A 19,737-nucleotide genomic window follows, 5' to 3' on the forward strand; every position below is an offset into this window, starting at 1 on the left:
GCCACAACAGAGAAGAGAACCTACCGCCTTTAATCATCGTTTCCAATCATGTCCAGCACGTTCTCATGCTATAAACTTCTGCCCATTAGATTTTTTTAGATTTATTTTTCTTAATATATATTAATTCGAAGGCCGAAGTCATTTACCACCAAAGGTGGTAGTTCAATGGTTTGAAGAAAATCTACATGAGTTTGGAGATACATTAGAGTTGGGTTCGACTCCCGCAATAGAAATTCCTTAACTTATCTCGGTTAGTCTTAAGGAAGTGTTTGCGGTTCTCACCGTCTAAGTCTATCCTGAGCAGCGCCTCGTGGGTTAGTGCTACTATAGTTACGTCCAAGTATGATAGCTACAATTAGCCTCCCCCTCCAACCTTTTTAATTTTTTTTTTAAAAAAAAAAACAAAAAAAAAAGAAGGAGGCTGAAGTCATTTCTATCGGTATTATAATTTTTGAGTAAGGCTATAAATAACATTTTTAATTATCTTACTTTTATTCTACCAAGGTGATGTTGCATTCTCAATAATACAACTGATAATGTTACATTAGCAAAAAAAGATAAAAGTGTCGTGTATAACATTTTTTTTCTTTTATAACTTTTATTGCAAATCCTTAAAAATTGGCAATCCTTTTTTTTTTTTTTTTTTGAGAAATGAGTATTACGTGAATTATCCCAACATGGTAAGCAGTTAAGCATTAAGTAGGCTATCATGTCAATTTGTTAGAAGTTGTTAAGTGAAATATAAATTGCTAAGTTACGGATGTTAACAACTATCATGTGAACAGCAACCTCAATTCGTTAGAAGTTGAATACAAAAATCAGTACTTCCAACAGAAGTGTAAAGCGGTGGGATGTAATAGCTAGATCTGTTGTTACATGCGATTCCCGGGACAAGATATTGCAATGCTATCTTTGCCACTCTTGCAAATCTAGATTTATAATGTTTCACATAAAGGTTAGTGCCAACCCAAAGCTGGACGATTTGTGCCATTGGACCCCAACATTATTATTCTGTTTTTAAAAATTCAATAATCAATGAGTAAGAAGTAGAATAAATAACAGTCTAAAAGCCATGAAAAGTAAGATATGATAAATAAAGTAAGATATGACAAATAAATAAGTTAGTGTTAAACCAAAGACACTTCTAGAATTTTATTATGAAAAACATATGAGTTACTACAGCTTTTGTTATCATTCTTTTTTTTTAATAAATTTACGTGGCAATACCTTAACCGTAAATAAATTAAGTAACAAAATTTAATAGAAAAATTTGATATTTTTAGTGGTTGACACCGTAAGAGCAACATGAACTGCCACATTAGTTTGGAAGAAACTTATAGTAAAAGTTATAGTAGTTCTAATAGTACTCCAACTTAATATTTTTAAGTTATTTTTGGTTGATAGCTAGGTTTTAAGTGAATACAGTGTAATTGCAAATATTTTACAAACTTATATGACAATTTACTATGTAATTTATTAAATAATTAGTTTTGATTTTGATTATGACAATTTCAAGTAGATTATCCATATAATACTTATTATAACGGCTATTAAATAATTAAATTTGATTGTAATTGACGTGACATTATCACATCTATTTATAAATTGTGGTAAATGTTGTAATAGTGAAACATTTTTTATTAAGTTGATAATTGCCACTATTCTTGTAATCATACCAAATTAGTAAGTACACAATTGGAATAGTGAAGATTAAAGGGGGGAAAAAACAAAGAAGTTATCATAGAATAAGTTTCTTTTTGTATGCCATTCATGAGCAAAGCACGCGCCTCCATCAATGGTCAATATGATAATGACAAATGAGTTATCTACGAATTTTTTTTTTACTAATTTAATTAATTAATTTACTTTTTCTGAGGGACATTTTATGAGTGATCACCCACTAACCAGCAAAGGGAATGATATTGACAATAATACAATATTAAATATTTAGTAACTAATATATTTCACTAGCTACAGAAATAACCATCAGAATTGTTTCGTATAAATATTGAGTATATAAAACATTTAACTCTATTCCTAATAAATCATTGATTTCTACTTTATAGTCAAGTTAGATGAATGACTAACCTGAAATACCCATCACGAGCTGTCTCTGGATCTGGAAGATCAGTATGAAGACCGCAAATCGCGGCATGTTCTTCGGTAGCCACTCGTGCAACGACCAAACATGAGCTGAGGAGCACATATAATCTACTCAGACCATGATACAGAGACTTATGGTGTTTCTCTTTAATGTCACCTAATCTTACTTTGCCACCCTTAACCATGTGAGTCATGTCTGTATTTTTGTTTTTTCTTGTAAACTATGTTTCTAACAATCTAGGAAAAGCCCATTAGAACTAAGAAAAATGTTAGGCTTACAACATGAAGTGACACAATATAATTGGGTTACTCAAAAGTTGAATTTGTCTCATTTTCAATTATGTTGTAAAATTTTTTTTTGTTAAATTTGTATGTAATCCTAACGTTCTTCGTGAGTAAATGAGCTTATTTGGAATTCTTCAATGCCAAGCCATTGCAACCTCGACTCAATTATAAGTTTTTCCAAGTTGGTGGTCCAGATGCCCTGTAATAAGAACATTAGCTAATGCTAAGGTGCAGAAATTTTAAGGGCCGGAAAAAGTCTCAAGAACATTTGCTTGCTTAGTCTCTTCAACTTGAGTATACCAAGAGCACGATATTCATAGACGCGTATTAATCTAGTTGAACAAAACGTAATTGATGCAACCATCCAGCTGGTTTACCCAATACAAATTCTAGATCACAGAAGAGACTGAGAAGACTACATTGTGATACAAATATAACAAAGCAAATAAGGTACAACTGTAACATGATACAGTTTTGGATAACACAACATAAATTACACAACAGTCTGAAGAAGCTCTGCTACTAGTATAAACATCAAGCAGATAGAGAGATACTAACTCCAAGTACGGAGATGCGGGTACCTGTGCAAGTGGGAAGAGCAATAGGCTTTTGCTTGCTGCTTCTCAATCATCGACCCGAGAGAAATGCAGGTTTTTTTTTTTTTTTTTGGTCGCGGGATTTCATGAGGGTACATTGAAGTGAAAGAGCCAAGAGATTACAAAGGCAAAGACCATACAAGCAAGCAGAAAATTCAGAAACCGGTGACCCTGCCAGAAGTTTCGAGTCTCTGTTGGGTTCACGGGTGCTGCTGCTACTGCTGCTGCTGCGTCATTTGTCTCGTTCCACTGCTCCATCAACTCAGCCTCATTTGCACCAGCAACATTGCGTGCAACTGATCCACAGATCTCACAGGTCCTGCAATTATATATTAGAAAGAAGATTAGTATACGGTTAGAGAGAAATAGAATATACAGAGGTTATTCCAAAAGAAGAAGAAGAAGGTATAACATCTTCACATTTTGTTTTGAAACATGATGCTGTAGGTAGACCAATCTGAAACAATTACGAGGGTAAGAGTTTCTACTTTCTGAAAACAATGCAAAACAAAGCAGTAGGATACAACACCAACCACCAATTCAACAAGCCTCCTGAGATGTTCTCCATGACCCACAGAATTTTCTCATAGTGTTACATTTGTTTCAAAGGAAAACCATTTTCAGAAATCACTAGAGAATTTAGGTCCAATCATATCCATAAGCATGGTCAATCCCCTGTCTCCCATCCACACAAATAAGCACCACTCCTTTCTTCTAAGAAGGAAAACAATATAAACATAGGTACCAGAAAATCTGATATTTTCGTACTCAAAACTCGGTAAGAACATTTATATAACAAATAAACCCATAAAATACGTTGCAATCTCAAAAGTAACATCTTAGAAAAACTCAAACATCTTGAACCAACCCAACCCATGAAAAAAAAGTTTCTTTTAATTGGGTATCGAACACCTCAACACTTTAGCGTGTTTGCGTTTTACCAACCCAGTCAAATTGAACATAGGTTCTGCAAAATATTTTCACCAAAAAAAAAAAAACAACCACACACAAGCAAAGACGCCAAAAAAGCAATCAATGAGGTCATTAAGATACCATAGACTGCATTCCACTACTCACAAATATAGATGAAAGTTCATAAGATCATGGCTAGTACTTACTTTTTCATGATCGGAAAACAAAAGGTGAATTACTAAATCATGACCATAACAAATTTGAATTACCAAATGGGAACTCAGTAGGATAAACCTAAGAAAACACGTGACATTTTAGCTCTTGATGCTTTACAACACCAGGAGAAAAGTCTGTGTCAATTTATGTCTCGAGTTTCCAAAATTGGAGCAGAGCTAAAATAATGCTGCCGAGCAGGAAGCTATCATCACTGTTTCTGAAAGGTCAAATTAGAAAATACTATATAAAGACTGCATCATATAGGCTAAATACTGAGCATTTCCATACTGGCATGCCAACAACCAGCCCAGGTTATTAAACTAGAACTTCTGGACAACCCACTTTGTTTGGGTGATCCTTCTTCACAGAAGTTATTGAACAACATCGATATCAAAAGGCGGACAATTGATAGTGCCTGCCTACAGTTGGGAAAAAAAGGGGCGGGCATGCATCATAAAATTCTTTGTGCTGGGCACATACTTAATAGTTCAAGTTTGACAAAGAGAAAACCAGGAATCAGAATGACGTAGCCAATCTATCAGGAAAATCAACATTCTCCAACTTGTCCAGTGGAAATAAAGAGATGGAAAAGGAGTGAGAGAGATGCAATATGTCTGCTAATGTAAATACTATGAGGACAAAGAACAGTGAAGAATCATTTCCACGGCTAGGAACAGGACGACCATGCACTTTCTACTTTTGCTTTATTAATTTGATTCTCTCTGCGCAGCATAATCTACCATTAACTTTTGCTTTAATCTTCAAAAGACGAGATTTCATTCTAATTAGGTTTCCCATTATCATGTTCCTAGCATTAAGCATGGCCCTTTGCCTGCATTAGCCCCAAATATTCGCCCAATTTTGATGAGAAGTTCACCAATAATATCTAAGTCAAGACACTCCAAATATCACAACTTTACACAAACACTGTCTCCAACGAGAGCACGGCTCCCAAATATGAAAAAAATCCCCAAGTAAAAATAACAAATTTAAGTACAATTTCAGTATAAGCACATCCACATCTCATTTCAACAACCAAATTGCAGAAACTAACAAAACACTAAGAACCCCAAGGTACAAAACAATTCTAAAAATTCACAATACCCAGAATAAACTAATAATACGAAAGATAGCACGTTTTCTGATCATATCCAGAAGAAACGAGAGAATTCAAAAATTACCAAGAACCAACATCTTCAAAACATATATGACAATGTTCGTTTTCTATTTTTTTTATTTTTTTTTTGTCTCTCTTTCGACTATAGCAACTTACTTGTTTCCCTTGATCTTGAACCAAGCCTCAGCACACTGCTTGTGGGCGGCAGCCAAATCATCCTTACAAGAACATCCCAACTCCATGGGAAACCCAGATTCCTGATTGGTTGCATCCAAGCTCAGATGACAAATTCTACAATCCCTCTCAACTTTTGCCAAATGTAGCTTAATCTCTGGTACCCCACATTCCAGATCCACCTCCGCAGAACACTCTGACACAGAGGATCCGCTTTCCTTATCAGACACCCCCACAATCTCGTTCCCGGACCCGCTCGAACACCTCTGCTCCTCATCGGACCGATCGCCGAAATCGGAGTACAGGTCACAGCCGCCGGAACCGGATGTCCGGCGACCACTTTCCTCTACATCAACAACATGGGATTTCTCTACGGTTGCCATTGTCAAGACCCAGAAATAGAATCTTCATGTAATGGGTATCTGAGACTGAGATCATTAATGCCCACAATTGCAGAGGTTGAAAAAGAAGCTCTCTTTGAGTTTCTCTTCACCTCAGTAAGCAAAACTGAGGTGATTTTGTCGGGTTTACAACAACTGGGGTACTCTTTCCTGGATTTGTGGTAGGTAATCTCTCTCTCTCTCTCTGTGTTGTGTGTCAGTCCTGGACAGGACTTGGAAGAAGTAGACAGAAAAAAAAAAAAAAACAAACAAACAAAAAAGATCAAGAAAGATCTTATAGAGAAAATAGTGCACTATTATGCAGACACAGTACTGGAACGTAAAAAATAAATAAATAAATAAATAAAATAAAATTGCAGAGAGTTTAGGAAAGACAGAGAACCTTTTTTTTTTTTTTTCTTTTTTTTTTGAGAATTTTTATGTTCTTGAAGCTTTTCTTTTCCTTTATTTTTCCATTTTTTTAAACAGTAAAGACAACATGGCTGCTCTTTCTTTTTAATTTTTTAACCTTTGTTTGTTCTTCTTTTTGGGCATAATGATTGAGGGGCTGCTAAATCATCGTGAGGATAGAATAAAAAGCAGAAAAAGAATGTGGGTATTAGCGAAATGCTTGATCGAGATGACTCTAAAACACTGTTCGTTTTTCTCAGCGACTCAGACAGCACAGGTCTAAATTAGGTGTCAAAAGCAGATTTTTCTGTCTTCCTCAGTGCTTTTTGTTTGTGATTACGTCATCCATCCTATGGTTCCCGATTTAAGTGATCTTATTGATGTAAGCTGCCTACTGTACGTTGTGAAAGGTTAATCTTGCCCATGCGAAATAATATATGGAGGGTAATTTTGACTTCTTCAATTTGCATGTTGCAGAGGTGTACAATGACTAATTTACCTCCTAATTTATAAGGAAAAAAAAAAAAAAAAAAATCCTAATTTATACATTCTCGTCAGTAGTCACTGCCATATAACACAGTGGCGTTAGACAGATCAACAACTTAATTGTTCAATTACCAAGAGAAACAAGCCAAAGGTCACAACTAAAAATAAAAAATAAAAGGGGCAAAGGTCACAATACATATAGTATGGAGTATTTAGATCACGTGCAAGGACATATTTGGATCCCGTCCAATATGACTTTCCTATTGGCAGCCCCGTGTGAAAAGTTTGTCCGGCCCGAGTTTTTTGGGCTGTCCAAATATTTATTTGAGTAGGTAAAACATAAAGCAAACTCTTATACGGGCTGCTTTATCCTAGTGCAATACCTTGGTTATTACAAGGAAGAGAAATATTAAGGCCTTGTTTGGGAAGAAAGATTTTCCAACTCAAACTGAAATTTTTTCTAAATTCATGTTTGGCAATTTTTTAAACTCAATTCAACTCAACTCAAAAAATTTGAACTTAACTCAAAAATTTTCATCCCAATTAATAAAAATTATAAATAAAGATTGAAAAAATAAATAAATAAATTTAGGGTAGTCGAAACACCTCAGGTGGTGGCTGGGCCACCCCAAGCCCAACTGGGGTGGTCCGACCACCCCTTAATATTTTATTATTTTTTTAAACTTCTTATTATTATTTTTTAATTAAATTTAAAATATATAGAATATTTTATTATTATTTCTATCAATGGGACATATGTTTCATTTATAGCCTTAGGATCTCTCTAGAGAGATCCTAATTATTAATTGGATATTCTCCAATCCAAAATGGACGGGAGAAAATCCTCTACCGTGTTTGACCCACATTCCTTCGTGGGCCATAGGTCGAATAATGAAGGTTGTTGATAGAGGACAATTTTCAATCATATTTGCTTTAACAAAAGGGACATATATAGCGATTCTGACATCATATGGCGACATAATTAATGGTGTTGGAAAGCTCATTTAGAGGGTTACAAAGTCATATTTCATTAAGTTTTTCTAATTCAAATGTTTACTAAGTTAAAATAAACCGTAAAAAGAAAATTGAAAAGCCATACAAAATTGCTCGTCTGTTGTTTATGTTTGAACAAGCTTTAAAACGAGTTGACAAAATAGCTCGTTCAATAACTCATATGAAGTTGGGTTCGAATGAGTTATTCATAGATGCACTCGTTTAAAGTTGGGTTAGAACGAGCTGCTGTGTGAATTGAGAATTCATGTAAGAATACGAGGAAACCATAGTTAGGTTCGAAAGAGCCTCTTACACGTTCAGACAAGCTCCAATAAATTTTTGTAAACAAACTTTTATTTGAGCGTTTTCTTAGGTTCAGGAGTCTAGGTAGTATAAATATATGTAATAGCTATCTATAGCCTTAATTTATTATGTTATTTTGACCAGTTATCAATGAAAAACACTTTTAAGAGTGGTTTTCTTTTCTATCCACATTAAATCCTTGATTGATTATTAGTTTTAAGAAGAGTTGTGATTCTTATCTTGTTTGTCTTGGCAAACTAATCACGACACGCTGCATTAATTGATATCAAAGTCAAGTTGCACTGCATCAATTATTTAATTGTTGATGGAGATCTTGTGGGCTAAACAACAAAAAAATTCGTCCAAAGCGCGTTATAGCAGAGCAGGAACGTTAGTAATTACTACTCTTAACTATCGGCAAATATATCAAGGATTTAATGTGGATAGAAAAGAAAACCACTCTTAAAAGTGTTTTTCATTGATAACTGGTCAAAATAACATAATAAATTAAGGCTATAGATAGCCATTACATATATTTATACTACCTAGACTCCTGAACCTAAGAAAACGCTCAAATAAAAGTTTGTTTACAAAAATTTATTGGAGCTTGCCTGAACATGTAAGAGGCTTTTTTGAACCTAACTATGGTTTCCTCGTATTCTTACATGAATTCTCAATTCACACAGCAGCTCGTTCTAACCCAACTTTAAACGAGTGCATCTATGAATAACTCATTTGAACCCAACTTCATATGAGTTATTGAACGAGCTATTTTGTCAACTCGTTTTAAAGCTTGTTCAAACATAAACAACATACGAGCAATTTTGTACGGCTTTTCAATTTTCTTTTTACGGTCTATTTTAACTCAGTAAACATTTGAATTAGAAAAACTTAATGAAATATGACTTTGTAACCCTCTAAATGAGCTTTCCAACGCCATTAATTATGTCCCCATATGATGTCAGAATTGCTATATATGTTCCTTTTGTTAAAGCAAATATGATTGAAAATTGTCCTCTATCAACAACCTTCATTATTCGACCTATGGCCCACGAAGGAATGTGGGTCAAACACGGTGGAGGATTTTCTCTGATCCATTTTGGATTGGAGAATATCCAATTAATAATTAGGATCTCTAGAAAGATCTTAAGGTCATAAATGAAACATATGTCCCATTGATAGAAATAATAATAAAATATTACATATATTTTAAATTTAATTAAAAATAATAATAATAAGAAGTTTTAAAAAATAATAAAATATTAAGGGGTGGTCGGACTACCCCAGTTGGGCTTGGGGTGGCCCAGCCACCACCTGGGGTGTTTCGGCTACCCTAAATTTATTTATTTATTTTATTTATTTATTTTTTCAATCTTTATTTATAATTTTTATTAATTGGGTTGAAAATTTTTGAGTTAAGTGGAAATTTTTTGAGTTGAGTTGAATTGAGTTTTAAAAATTGCCAAACTTGAATTTAGAAAAAATTTGAGATTGAGGTGGAAAATCTTGCTTCCCAGACAAGGCCTAACTATTTATTATTATTTCATTAAACAAGAATGACGTGGTATATAAATAATCTTAAAAAAATTTAAAATAAAAATATATTATCTAGCATTATGTCATTCAGAACCATCTATGAATGCCCGGGTAATATATATATATATAGACAGTGGCGGAGCCACGTTGGTGGTTGGGGGTGCCAACGATTTTTTTTTAAAAAAATTTTCCTTTTCCCTGCTCTGTGGCCACTTGCATGTTGGCGCTCTGATCTTATATACACACCAAGAAAATAAGAAGAAATAGTTAGTAGAAGAAGAACTCAATAATAAAACCTTCATATATATATATATATATATATATATATGAATACAAGTTGCTGCTAGGAGACTGATGGTGAACACAACTGGGAGAGAAGTAGAGTTTTGCATTTTTTTTTTATCATTTCGTGGGTGGTCATGAACTGCAAAGTATAGATTTTTGTGTTTTAGGGTGTAAGAATCTGCTTACTTTTTTTATTCTGGAAGTGTTATATTTGTGTTATGATATTGTTTAGCCTCTTTAGGCTTTGATCAAATTAAGAGAAGAATATATCTTAGTAATTACCGAACTAGCATTTTCAGCAATAAAAATTGTTAAAACACAACTTTGACTTTGCAACAAAATTGAGGATGATTTTCTTGCAAATAGTTCATTTCTCTATATTGAAAGGGAAATTGCTGAGAGCTTTGATTTAAATTCGATACTTGATGATTTTGTACTTTTAAGAGAACGTAAAGTGCAATTCTAGACACTTTTTTTTTTTTTTTTTTTTTTTTTGTATTTCTGTCTTTTTGATATAGTGCCGACATGTTACATTTCTAATATATCAATTTGAGCACATATTTATGAATTTTTATGTATATATTTTTTTTGTGATGCATATATTGTGTAAATTACAAAATTTTTAGGGTGAAAAAAATTTTTAAGACGCCAAAAAAATTTTAGCGGCACCCCCAATATGAATTGTCTGGATCCGCCACTGTATATAGACTTTAGAAGTCCCCACGGCTGAAGAGAAAAGAAACAGAGCTATGGAGTCCGTTGGACCGCGGTAGGAGAAACCTCCAACATAATATATATTAGACTAGAGTTTCATATATATATATATATATATATATATATATATATATATATAACAAAGCATAAACATTTCAGTAACTGCTATATACGGGTTTCATTTCTTTAGTGGATCAAGGAGGAATATATTTTCAGAAACATGTCAGAATTTTTGTCAACCAAAATGTATTCATCTCTTCACCTGGAATGAGGAAACCTCTTCACAAAACTGATTCCCCCGCCATCTATAATTGTCACAACTCACTAATTTGATAATAGTGCAAAAAGACAAAGACAGCTGGCCATGAGTTTTAGCTCAAGCCCTCAACTTCGGCTGGAACTGCAAATGTTTGCCTAGGCATCTGGGTGGATAGCATTTCTGTCATCATGCCTATTAACTTGTTCCGTCCCTCTTCGACACACACATGGTCATTCTTTGTACTCTGTTCAAATGTTCCTGTCTGAGGGGCTGCAGCCGCCATTTCAGACACTCTCTGGCTTGCCGTGATGTCTGGCATTCTGGCGCCATTATTCTCAAGGCCACTCTTAATCCATGCAATATTGTTCAAATCTGTAGCTATGGAGATCAACTCATGACTAGAAAAAGATGGAGCCTCTACATATTCAACAAACTCAGGCCCCAACAACGAGCTATGAGAATGACCCCCAGCACTAGCATCTGCACAGCAGCCATGGCCGCATTGCGAAGGAACCATTGGCTCACCATAAACATCTTCAAGGAATTTGGAGATCCCAAACTCTGGTTTGGAAGCTTGGACCAATGGCCCTTGAGCTGGAACTGTCCTTGAAAACACAGAATGGGTTGGCCCACTAGGAGGGTTATAAATACTGAACGCGCTAACGCGTGCCACTGGACGAGGAAGAGTAGGACGCTCTCTCGCTTCACCAACAAAATGACCCTCCTTTGTTTGAAATTTTTCTCCACATGAGTGGGGTGTATCCACCATTGGGATATCTCTTCCTTGATTCTCTCTTTCTTCACCAACAAAATGACCCTCCTTCGTTTGAAATTTATCTCCACACGTTTGGGGTCTATCAAGCAATGGGACATCTTTTCCTTCCGGGGTATTGAATGGATCGATAACCCCAACTGATACAGTTTCTTCTGAAGATACCCTTGTTCTGTCAAGCTCTGTGCACCTGCGCCTTAGTGTAGAATTCCAGTGGTTCTTGATTGCATTATCTGTTCTACCAGGAAGGAGCTTTGCAATTGCAGCCCATTTGTTTCCATGAATCGTATGGGCCTTAACTATAATTCGATCCTCTTCATCTGCAGCCATTCAAGTTCGTAAGAATCCATTGAAGTGCAGAACATATGCATCACATTTATGATAAGAAAGACAAAAAGAATAATAAAAACTGCAAGCTTACTTCCATGGCATATTACTTAATAATAAGAGTAATGTTAGAAATCACATTTTTATCTCACAATTATCACGCATTGCTGACGTGGCATTCCTAACAACCCTTGGAATTTATTTTTATTTATTTTTAATAATGATTGATTGAGATTACCATGTCAACATTGTGTGATAATCGTGGGATACAAATGTGGTTTCTAGCATTACTCTAATAATAAAGATAACTCACTCATTGGATATAACAATAAAAATAAAGATAACACACTATTTTCTACGAATTAAACATTTAAGTCCAGTCGTGCTAACAAGCTTGCTTTTTTGAACCCCTTTATGACTTTAAAAGAAAGAAAAAAAAGGAAGTGGGGGGGTGGGGAAGCTTGGCTTCTGATTTAAAAACCGCTTACACCTCAACAGAAACATTACCACTGAAATTACATTCATTTACCATGAGTTTTCTTTTTCTTTTTTGGTTTGTGGTATGAACCACATTGCACAACTGGAAAATGGGTAGGACGGCCTTAAATAAAAGAAAATTTTACAAAATAAGTGCATAATGGAAGAACGCACGAAAGCTAGGAAAAATGAAAATATGAAAAAGCATTTTCATAGGACAGAGTAAGAGAATGGTTTATATGAATTCAGGACTGCAAAACTAGGAAAAATGAAATTATGAAAGCTCAAAAGAAAACTCAGTAGCATCAATATATTGAACACACACATGCCCGCCCGCCCGCCGGCCGCACGCACACAGGCACATATATTATGTTAATATGTATATTCTGGTCAGTTTCTAATAAATGGAATAAAATTACAACATTATCAATTTGAGATAAATTGTTTTATATGAACTTTTATCTTCTTGATGCCTGCAACTGAACAAGTGGTTATCGAATTCAGCTGGACTGAGCAAAAAAGACAAAAAATAATAATAATAAAAAGAAAACAAAGAAAAAAAAAATTAAAGAGATATAGTTACTCAACAGCAGCCTGCAGAGATTGTTCCTACAAAGACCAATTACAGGGGAGGTACAAAAGATTGGCTTCTCCTTTCTACCGTTGTGTCCCTCATTTTGACAAATGCTTTGTGATATCATAACACAAATAACCGAACTCAAAAATTGGCCAACCACCCTAATTACCCATGATTTTTGACGAAGTAAAAAAATCGCGAATCGGCTACAAGTTTTTGCTGATATTGCTTTAACTAAAGGTTCAATGCCAGTTATCAACCTGAAAAAATCCCATCCTTCACATGAATGCCTAGATTAAAGGTATTGCAAGTAAACTTAGTTGGCAAACTTCAAGCTCTGGTTATAAGGCTTTGTAAGGCAATAGACTTAAAAAGAGAGGAGCAGAATGCAAGAACAACTTAGCTGAAAATGCCCCATACCAGGAAAAAATCCTGCTATAGAACTATAATTTCGTGATTCTCACCTATCTCACCTACAGATTTATAGTTCAATGTATGCTATGAAATAAACATATATCTATCATGAGAAATATTTCTTTTTTTTTTTTTTTTTTTTGATAAGTAATCATGAGAAATATCTAGAAAAAAGAAGAGCATGAGATCAATTATTGCAGACAGAAAACATGAAAATACATTAGTGCCTCTAACAAAAGTTTACTTAGTGTCCATATCATATATAACATGGTGCCCCCGAACATGAGTGCCTGTGTACAAAAGTTTATGGACACTTCTATATCATATATGAAATAATTAAACAATAAACAATAAACAATAAGCAATAACATGAGACCTGCAACAGTTGAAAATGATTGGGAACAACCCTGAAATTTCCAGAGCTAGTTAAGCCATCATGATGATCATGGACACAATGAGCCATTCTGACAACTATTTCTCCAAAATATAGATCCTAGCCTTCAAACTATATATCTTGTGAAGTCCAACCATACTAAACTATCTTGCGAATTGAGAATGAAGGACTATGAGGGGCCCTTGATAACCTTCTTTCCCTACCAATTATACCTCCAACTTATATCTGAGACCACCTAATATAACCTAGTCATATTCTTACCATCACGAATGGGAAGTCTTTATGTTGTATGCCAACATACACTGAAATTTTGAATAAATATCAACAACAATCATAAGTATACACCCAACATTCTAGACCTACTAGGCATTACATACAAGTTTATTCCTTTCTTTTATCTGATATCGGTTACATCCATACAATCCAATGCAGAAGTGATTTATAAGCTGTCCTGCTATCCAGCATTTAGTTTGACTGCATCCAATAATTGTCCTCTTCACCATGTCAACGTTCTTCCACAAACACGAGAAAAAAAATAAAATTCAATGTCCATGGTTTGCTTTGGTTCTGATACGACTCTATAAGTTATCAGTTACTAAAAGTTCGGCTTCTGATCTAAACTAGATAGCACTCAAAAATTACACCATCATTCACTTCAAAGTCTGCTATTTTATTTAGGAGTTCCATTTAAGATGGATTTATGCACAAACTTATACTTAAAACACGGGTAATTCAGTTCATATGGGGATCACACCTTTGGAAGCTGTGTCGTCATTGATTTAGAAAGTTACAGCGGAGCTTGGAGACCAAGGCCACCCTTGCATTGACTTCGAATCAGCACTGTCATCATATATACATGTGCTTTTCATGTGGACATCCAATATAAAATTATGTCTCTTGACCATTAAGATACATGAACAACTACAACCCAAACCATAATTGAAAGGCAATTAATTTTCTCCTTGCAACCTCAAACCTAACCAGACACCAACAGTTCTTTCTTTCTTTCAATTCTCCATTGTTTCATTTAACTGCCATCATCGACACTACGGTACCTCCTTAATTGACTCCTTGAGTCCCTCATCAAAACAGCGAAGCATCCTACTTCTGTATAGACTGTATGCCAAACACCTCAAAACAACAACGAAAAACCAACACCCAACTCTGTATGCCAAGAAAAACTTCAACAAATTCCAAACCCCAAACACCAAAATATGGTTTACCGCCTTCGCAAAAATAAATAAACAAGAACCCCGCAATACGGAAACTGATATACATACTACATATATAGGTAATGGCGATTACCGGTGAAGGGCTTGCGCTTGAGACAGGGGTCAAGCTGATTACACCATCGGAGGCGGCACGACTTGCCGGAGCGGCCGGGGATTCCACGGGCGATCAGGCTCCAATTTCTGGCCCCGAACTGCCTCACAAGACTACTCAGCACGGCGTCCTCCTCCGGTGACCACGGTCCCTTCACTTTCCCCCTCCCGCTCACGCCCTCGCCGTCTCCGGGTCCCGCCGACTCGCCGCCGCATTTGGCTTGCTCTTCTTCGCTCATGCCGGTTTTGCTTTTTGGGTACTGTCAGTCTCGTTCGGCTCGGTTTGTTTTCAATTTTGGTCTCTCTCTCTCTACTCTGTCACTACGGCACTACCTACCTGCCTAACCGCAAATGGGCACGAATTGTAACCGAGTCGTGATGGGCAAATGTTTCGGACTCTTTTTTTTGAAATGACAGACATGTCCCTATTCTACAGAACGACTTTAATGTTGAAAAGATCGAGCCGGCGTCGTTTTATTGGAAGATGTACCCACTACGTTGACTTCATTTGGACCAAAAATGTACCTTCTCCATTATTACCCCAGAAATTGTGCTAATTTACTGAGGGAGTAGTTTACTTGTGTCGTAGGCAAGCCATAGAAACCACCTCCAAGAATTCCCAAGTTTATGGATTTGGGATGGACTAATGCTATCTAATTTGTTGTCTAGGACTCTTAAATAATTGGGATGACCTATAAATAAAAAAATTAGTTTTTTCTTTTTCTTTTTTTTTAAGCAATATTATTTCAATTATTAATTTTTAGACTTTTTTTCCAACAAATAAATAATAGCATCTCCGTTCGTAATCGTTAAGTTGGTGATAGTAACGGTCGGTAGTCAAGATGGGCTTTAAAAAAAGCTTAGAGAGTGAGAGTGAGGGTTGTGTGCATGGCGTGAGTTTGAGAGAGTGAAAGTGACTGAGACAAAGAGCGGAATTGAGCCGTTGAGGTCATCGTCATTTGGCTGAGTACTAGGTCATCATCATTGTATGAGCTGCATGCAATGAGATAGCTGAGACTGAGAGTGAGAAGAAGAGATGAGAGAAATTTTATGGTTGAGACTTAAGAACAATTGAAAATTAAAAAATAGGCTACCAAACACCCTCAATGCCCACTGGTACTCAGTTGGTAGGCGACAGTAGGCCATTTTGCACAATTTTAATCGCCAGTTTATTAAATAGTATTACTCTTCCTTAAAACAGAGAGTTGTAAACTTTATTTGTTCAAAACAGTTTAGAATGTAAAATTGGTCCGGCCTAAATCAGGGAGTTGTGGACTTCATTTGTTCAAAACAGTTTATAATGCAGGATTCATGTGTTCATAATAGGTGAGATCTACGATCCTCATTTTTAAGGCTACTTAAATTTAAGCAGAAATTTAAGTAGTCTAATAACTAACATCCTCATCCATTTGGGGAATTGGTACAATGAATTTACACCATACTTAATTGACGCCTGCTAGGTCCAAGTGCCACGTTGTATGAATTGGAGTTGGACTGAAAGCCCATTTAGGTTTCAACAAAAACTGCGTGTAATTAAGCCCGTTGAATCGAACAGAAAAGACTCATGGCCGGTTTTCAATTGCCTAAACAGTATGGGAAAAGGCCCATTGAGTCAGCATTTTGAGAATTGGGCCTATTAACCGGTGTCACATGGATTTAAAAAGCAACATCACCCTATAAAGATAGTAGGTTAAAAAAATTCAATAAAAGCACCTCCTATTATATTGCCTACTAGCCCAATGGCCTCTAATGGATAAAGAAGAAGCCCACTGAGCAGAATTGAATACTATTGAGCATAATTAGAAAAACAAATAGGCACGATCACTTTTTTTTTTTTTTTTAATTGAATGAAGGAAAAGGACTACAAGAGAGGATCTTTCCCATTTCTGATCCGGATGGAAGAGAGAATAGGCGATCCTGTGGGAATGCTTCCAAAAACAAGATGGGAAGCGGCCCATTTATCTAGAGCATGTGCCCGAAAGTTGGCACTACGTAAAACCTTCAAAGCATTCCAACTTTGAAAATGAGCTAAAACTACACTAATATCAGAAATACAATTAGCAAAATTCCAAGAAGAGAAAAGAGAAGGGTTATTAATAGCTAACACCACTAGAAGAGCGTCTCCTTCCAAAGAAAGAACACCACGATCACATTAGCACAATGAAATGATGTTGTAGTATGTTGCATCACTCTTTATAAAATGCTTTTTGTTTTTATTTTAACTTCTTGTCCAATTTCTCATTGCTAGTTCACAATTAATTTTTTCTAGATAGGATTTAACTTAGGTGCTATAAAAAAAAAAAAAAAAAAATTTAAAAGAAGGAGGAAATCTTCTCTAGTTTTTTTGTTGTGAGTGTGCGTATGAGTCTTGTGTTCCATATTAAGAAAATATAAATATAAAGAGTAATTAATATACCTAAGTGGACACAAGTTCATTAACTTAAGCTTTTGGGTTAAAGTGGCGTTCAAATATATATATATATATATATATTAATGTACTCTTAGTCGATTCCTTAGGTGTTTCTCTCTCAATGTGTATACATATTAATATATTTTTGGTGGACTGCCTAAGTGTTTCTCTCCATAACATTTTCAAGGGTCCAAATTTAATTTCAAGTTTTAGTGCCTAAGCCAAGTCCTTGAAAACCTTCCTTTAGAAAGAAATGGGTCCTAAATGGAATATGGCACCCTCTTTAATTGTCATTGCTTTTCTTCTTCAAGTCTTTGTCCCCTAAACCTACATGTTATGTTCATGGTAGACATGAAATTCTGAGTTCCTTTCATTCTAGGAAAGACCATAAAAAGCTAAGTAAAAAGCCTGGCTAAAGTAGGAGGCCCAGACTAAGTCGTGGAATCGTCCTTCCTATATCCCTATTCCTCAACAAAGATGCTCATAGCCTTTTGTTTTTATGGAACGGGTTCAGCCCCAGCTTCAACTCTTTTTCGGCAGCTCTTGTGTGTTATGCCTTGCTGGTGGCCTGTGGCATATGCCCAATATTATGATTGAGAAAAAAAAAAATTATAAAATTCTCATCTCCCAATGAGAGGGATAGAAGAATGAAAATGAGAGAGGCCACTCAAGAAACACGCATGTCCCATATCGCTAGCGATGATAGAGCAAAGGAGAACACATGGAAAAGGACATGGATTGATACTTGCCATGGATTTTGCACCTTATGTTCATAATTAGAATAAAAATAATAATAAAAGACCAAAAAACGAAGAGGGCTTGCATCCATCAATTTTTCAAATTGGAAAAAAAAGAAGAAAAAAAGTAAACAAAATGGAAAAGGACAAATGAAATAATTTCTTACTAGGAGCTAGCGGAAGCATTAAGCATGTATAGCAGCTCTAGTTTAAATATTTCATGTGTTCGGTCTTATTAAGCTGGCAAATATGATGATTTTAGTCTTGGTTTAGTGATAATATTTAATATGGCGATAATATATAGTTGTCTGATGTGGTATATATTTTAACAGAGAAAAAAAAAATTTGTGAAATTAATTAGGTGGTGCACAAAGCATGCATGCATGTGTTCCTATCATGCTCTAGATATGGAATATTTGTTCTGGATATATAGTATTTATGCTCAAAGATAAGGATTAGGTAGTGAAGCATTAAAAGGAAAAAAACATCCTCTCTAGATCTGAATTCTTCACATGGCCCCCCCTCCTGCATTTGGCCATGCCTTTGATTCCTCTATCCATACTTTCCAAAATTTCCTTGCTAGCTTGCATATATAACCCTTTGGGGAATGGATCAGAAGCATATATATATATATATTATTTATTTATTTATTTTGTAACGCTAAAAATAAAAAAAATAAAAAAGGGAAAGAAGGTTACTTTGGATATATGACCAGCAAGGAGCTAGGAAGCACGATGACAGCAGCAAAAGCTATGTGCATGCTTTCCAACCAACCAAAGTGCATGGACCAAGTTCCTTTGCAGAATGCAAACTCGAAAGGACCACACATATATCGAAGGGCCAATGGCTTTTCTGGACAGACACAAATGCATGCCAAGCAAATTCACTTGTTAAGAGATCTCACTGACGTGACTAGGATTTGCACAATTGTGCCAATTGGCTTGGAAGAATGTCTTGACGGAGGGGCTAGAGGCCTAGAACCTTCGTGCTCATCAAACATTTGAAGGGTCCCAAGACCCATTCCAATTGTTTCTTTGTTTCTTTATTTGACATTGAGAAACCACCCGAACAAAAACACAAATATATCATAAACTGATCAACCATCCCTCTCAAAACCCATAGCTTACCCAAAAAAGAACACGTACAAATATCTAGCTAGAATCCGCTTAAGATCAGCTCTCAATCTCAGAAATTCCCATAAAAGAGAGGTATGAGATTGAAGACATCTGGGCGGTATACGTTCCTTCATTATATTGTTTCTTCATTCCCTAACCCATTCAAATGATGCCCAATCAAATTTGATGCATCCGATCGAGCAATTATGTGGCTTCTTATATTTCTGTATCAAACATGTTCGTTTGGTCAATATCCAAACGATCGATTCTTCCAACCTGAGTAGCTAGCTAGATTTGAAATACTTGAAATAGACTAATATACTTAAGTACTTTCGCCCTAACCCTCTGCGAACACCAATTCCAACCGAGTGGCTCGGCTACTAAAACTTGATCTCCTGTTACATGTCGATCTCGTTCGGACG

The 19,737-nt window shown here is 35.6% G+C and overlaps 2 protein-coding genes across 2 annotated transcripts; both read right to left on the reverse strand.

Annotated features, from left to right (window-relative positions):
- Positions 1-2,683: 2,683 nt before the first annotated feature.
- Positions 2,684-5,984, reverse strand: LOC132188815 (RING/FYVE/PHD zinc finger superfamily protein). The gene is made up of 2 exons (XM_059603370.2): positions 5,386-5,984; positions 2,684-3,303 (listed from the first exon to the last, which is right to left on the reverse strand). The coding sequence occupies exons 1-2, from the start codon at positions 5,784-5,786 to the stop codon at positions 3,069-3,071; spliced, it is 636 nt and encodes a 211-aa protein (XP_059459353.1). The 5' UTR covers positions 5,787-5,984; the 3' UTR covers positions 2,684-3,068.
- A 4,686-nt stretch (positions 5,985-10,670) lies between these two features.
- Positions 10,671-15,387, reverse strand: LOC132187420 (transcription factor MYB25). Its single transcript, XM_059601725.2, has 2 exons — positions 15,037-15,387; positions 10,671-11,862 (listed from the first exon to the last, which is right to left on the reverse strand). The coding sequence occupies exons 1-2, from the start codon at positions 15,290-15,292 to the stop codon at positions 10,883-10,885; spliced, it is 1,236 nt and encodes a 411-aa protein (XP_059457708.2). The 5' UTR covers positions 15,293-15,387; the 3' UTR covers positions 10,671-10,882.
- Between the last annotated feature and the right edge of the window lie 4,350 nt (positions 15,388-19,737).

Source organism: Corylus avellana, chromosome 6 (assembly GCF_965113065.1).
Source record: "Corylus avellana chromosome 6, dhCorAvel1.hap1.2, whole genome shotgun sequence".
Lineage (NCBI taxonomy): Eukaryota > Viridiplantae > Streptophyta > Magnoliopsida > Fagales > Betulaceae > Corylus > Corylus avellana.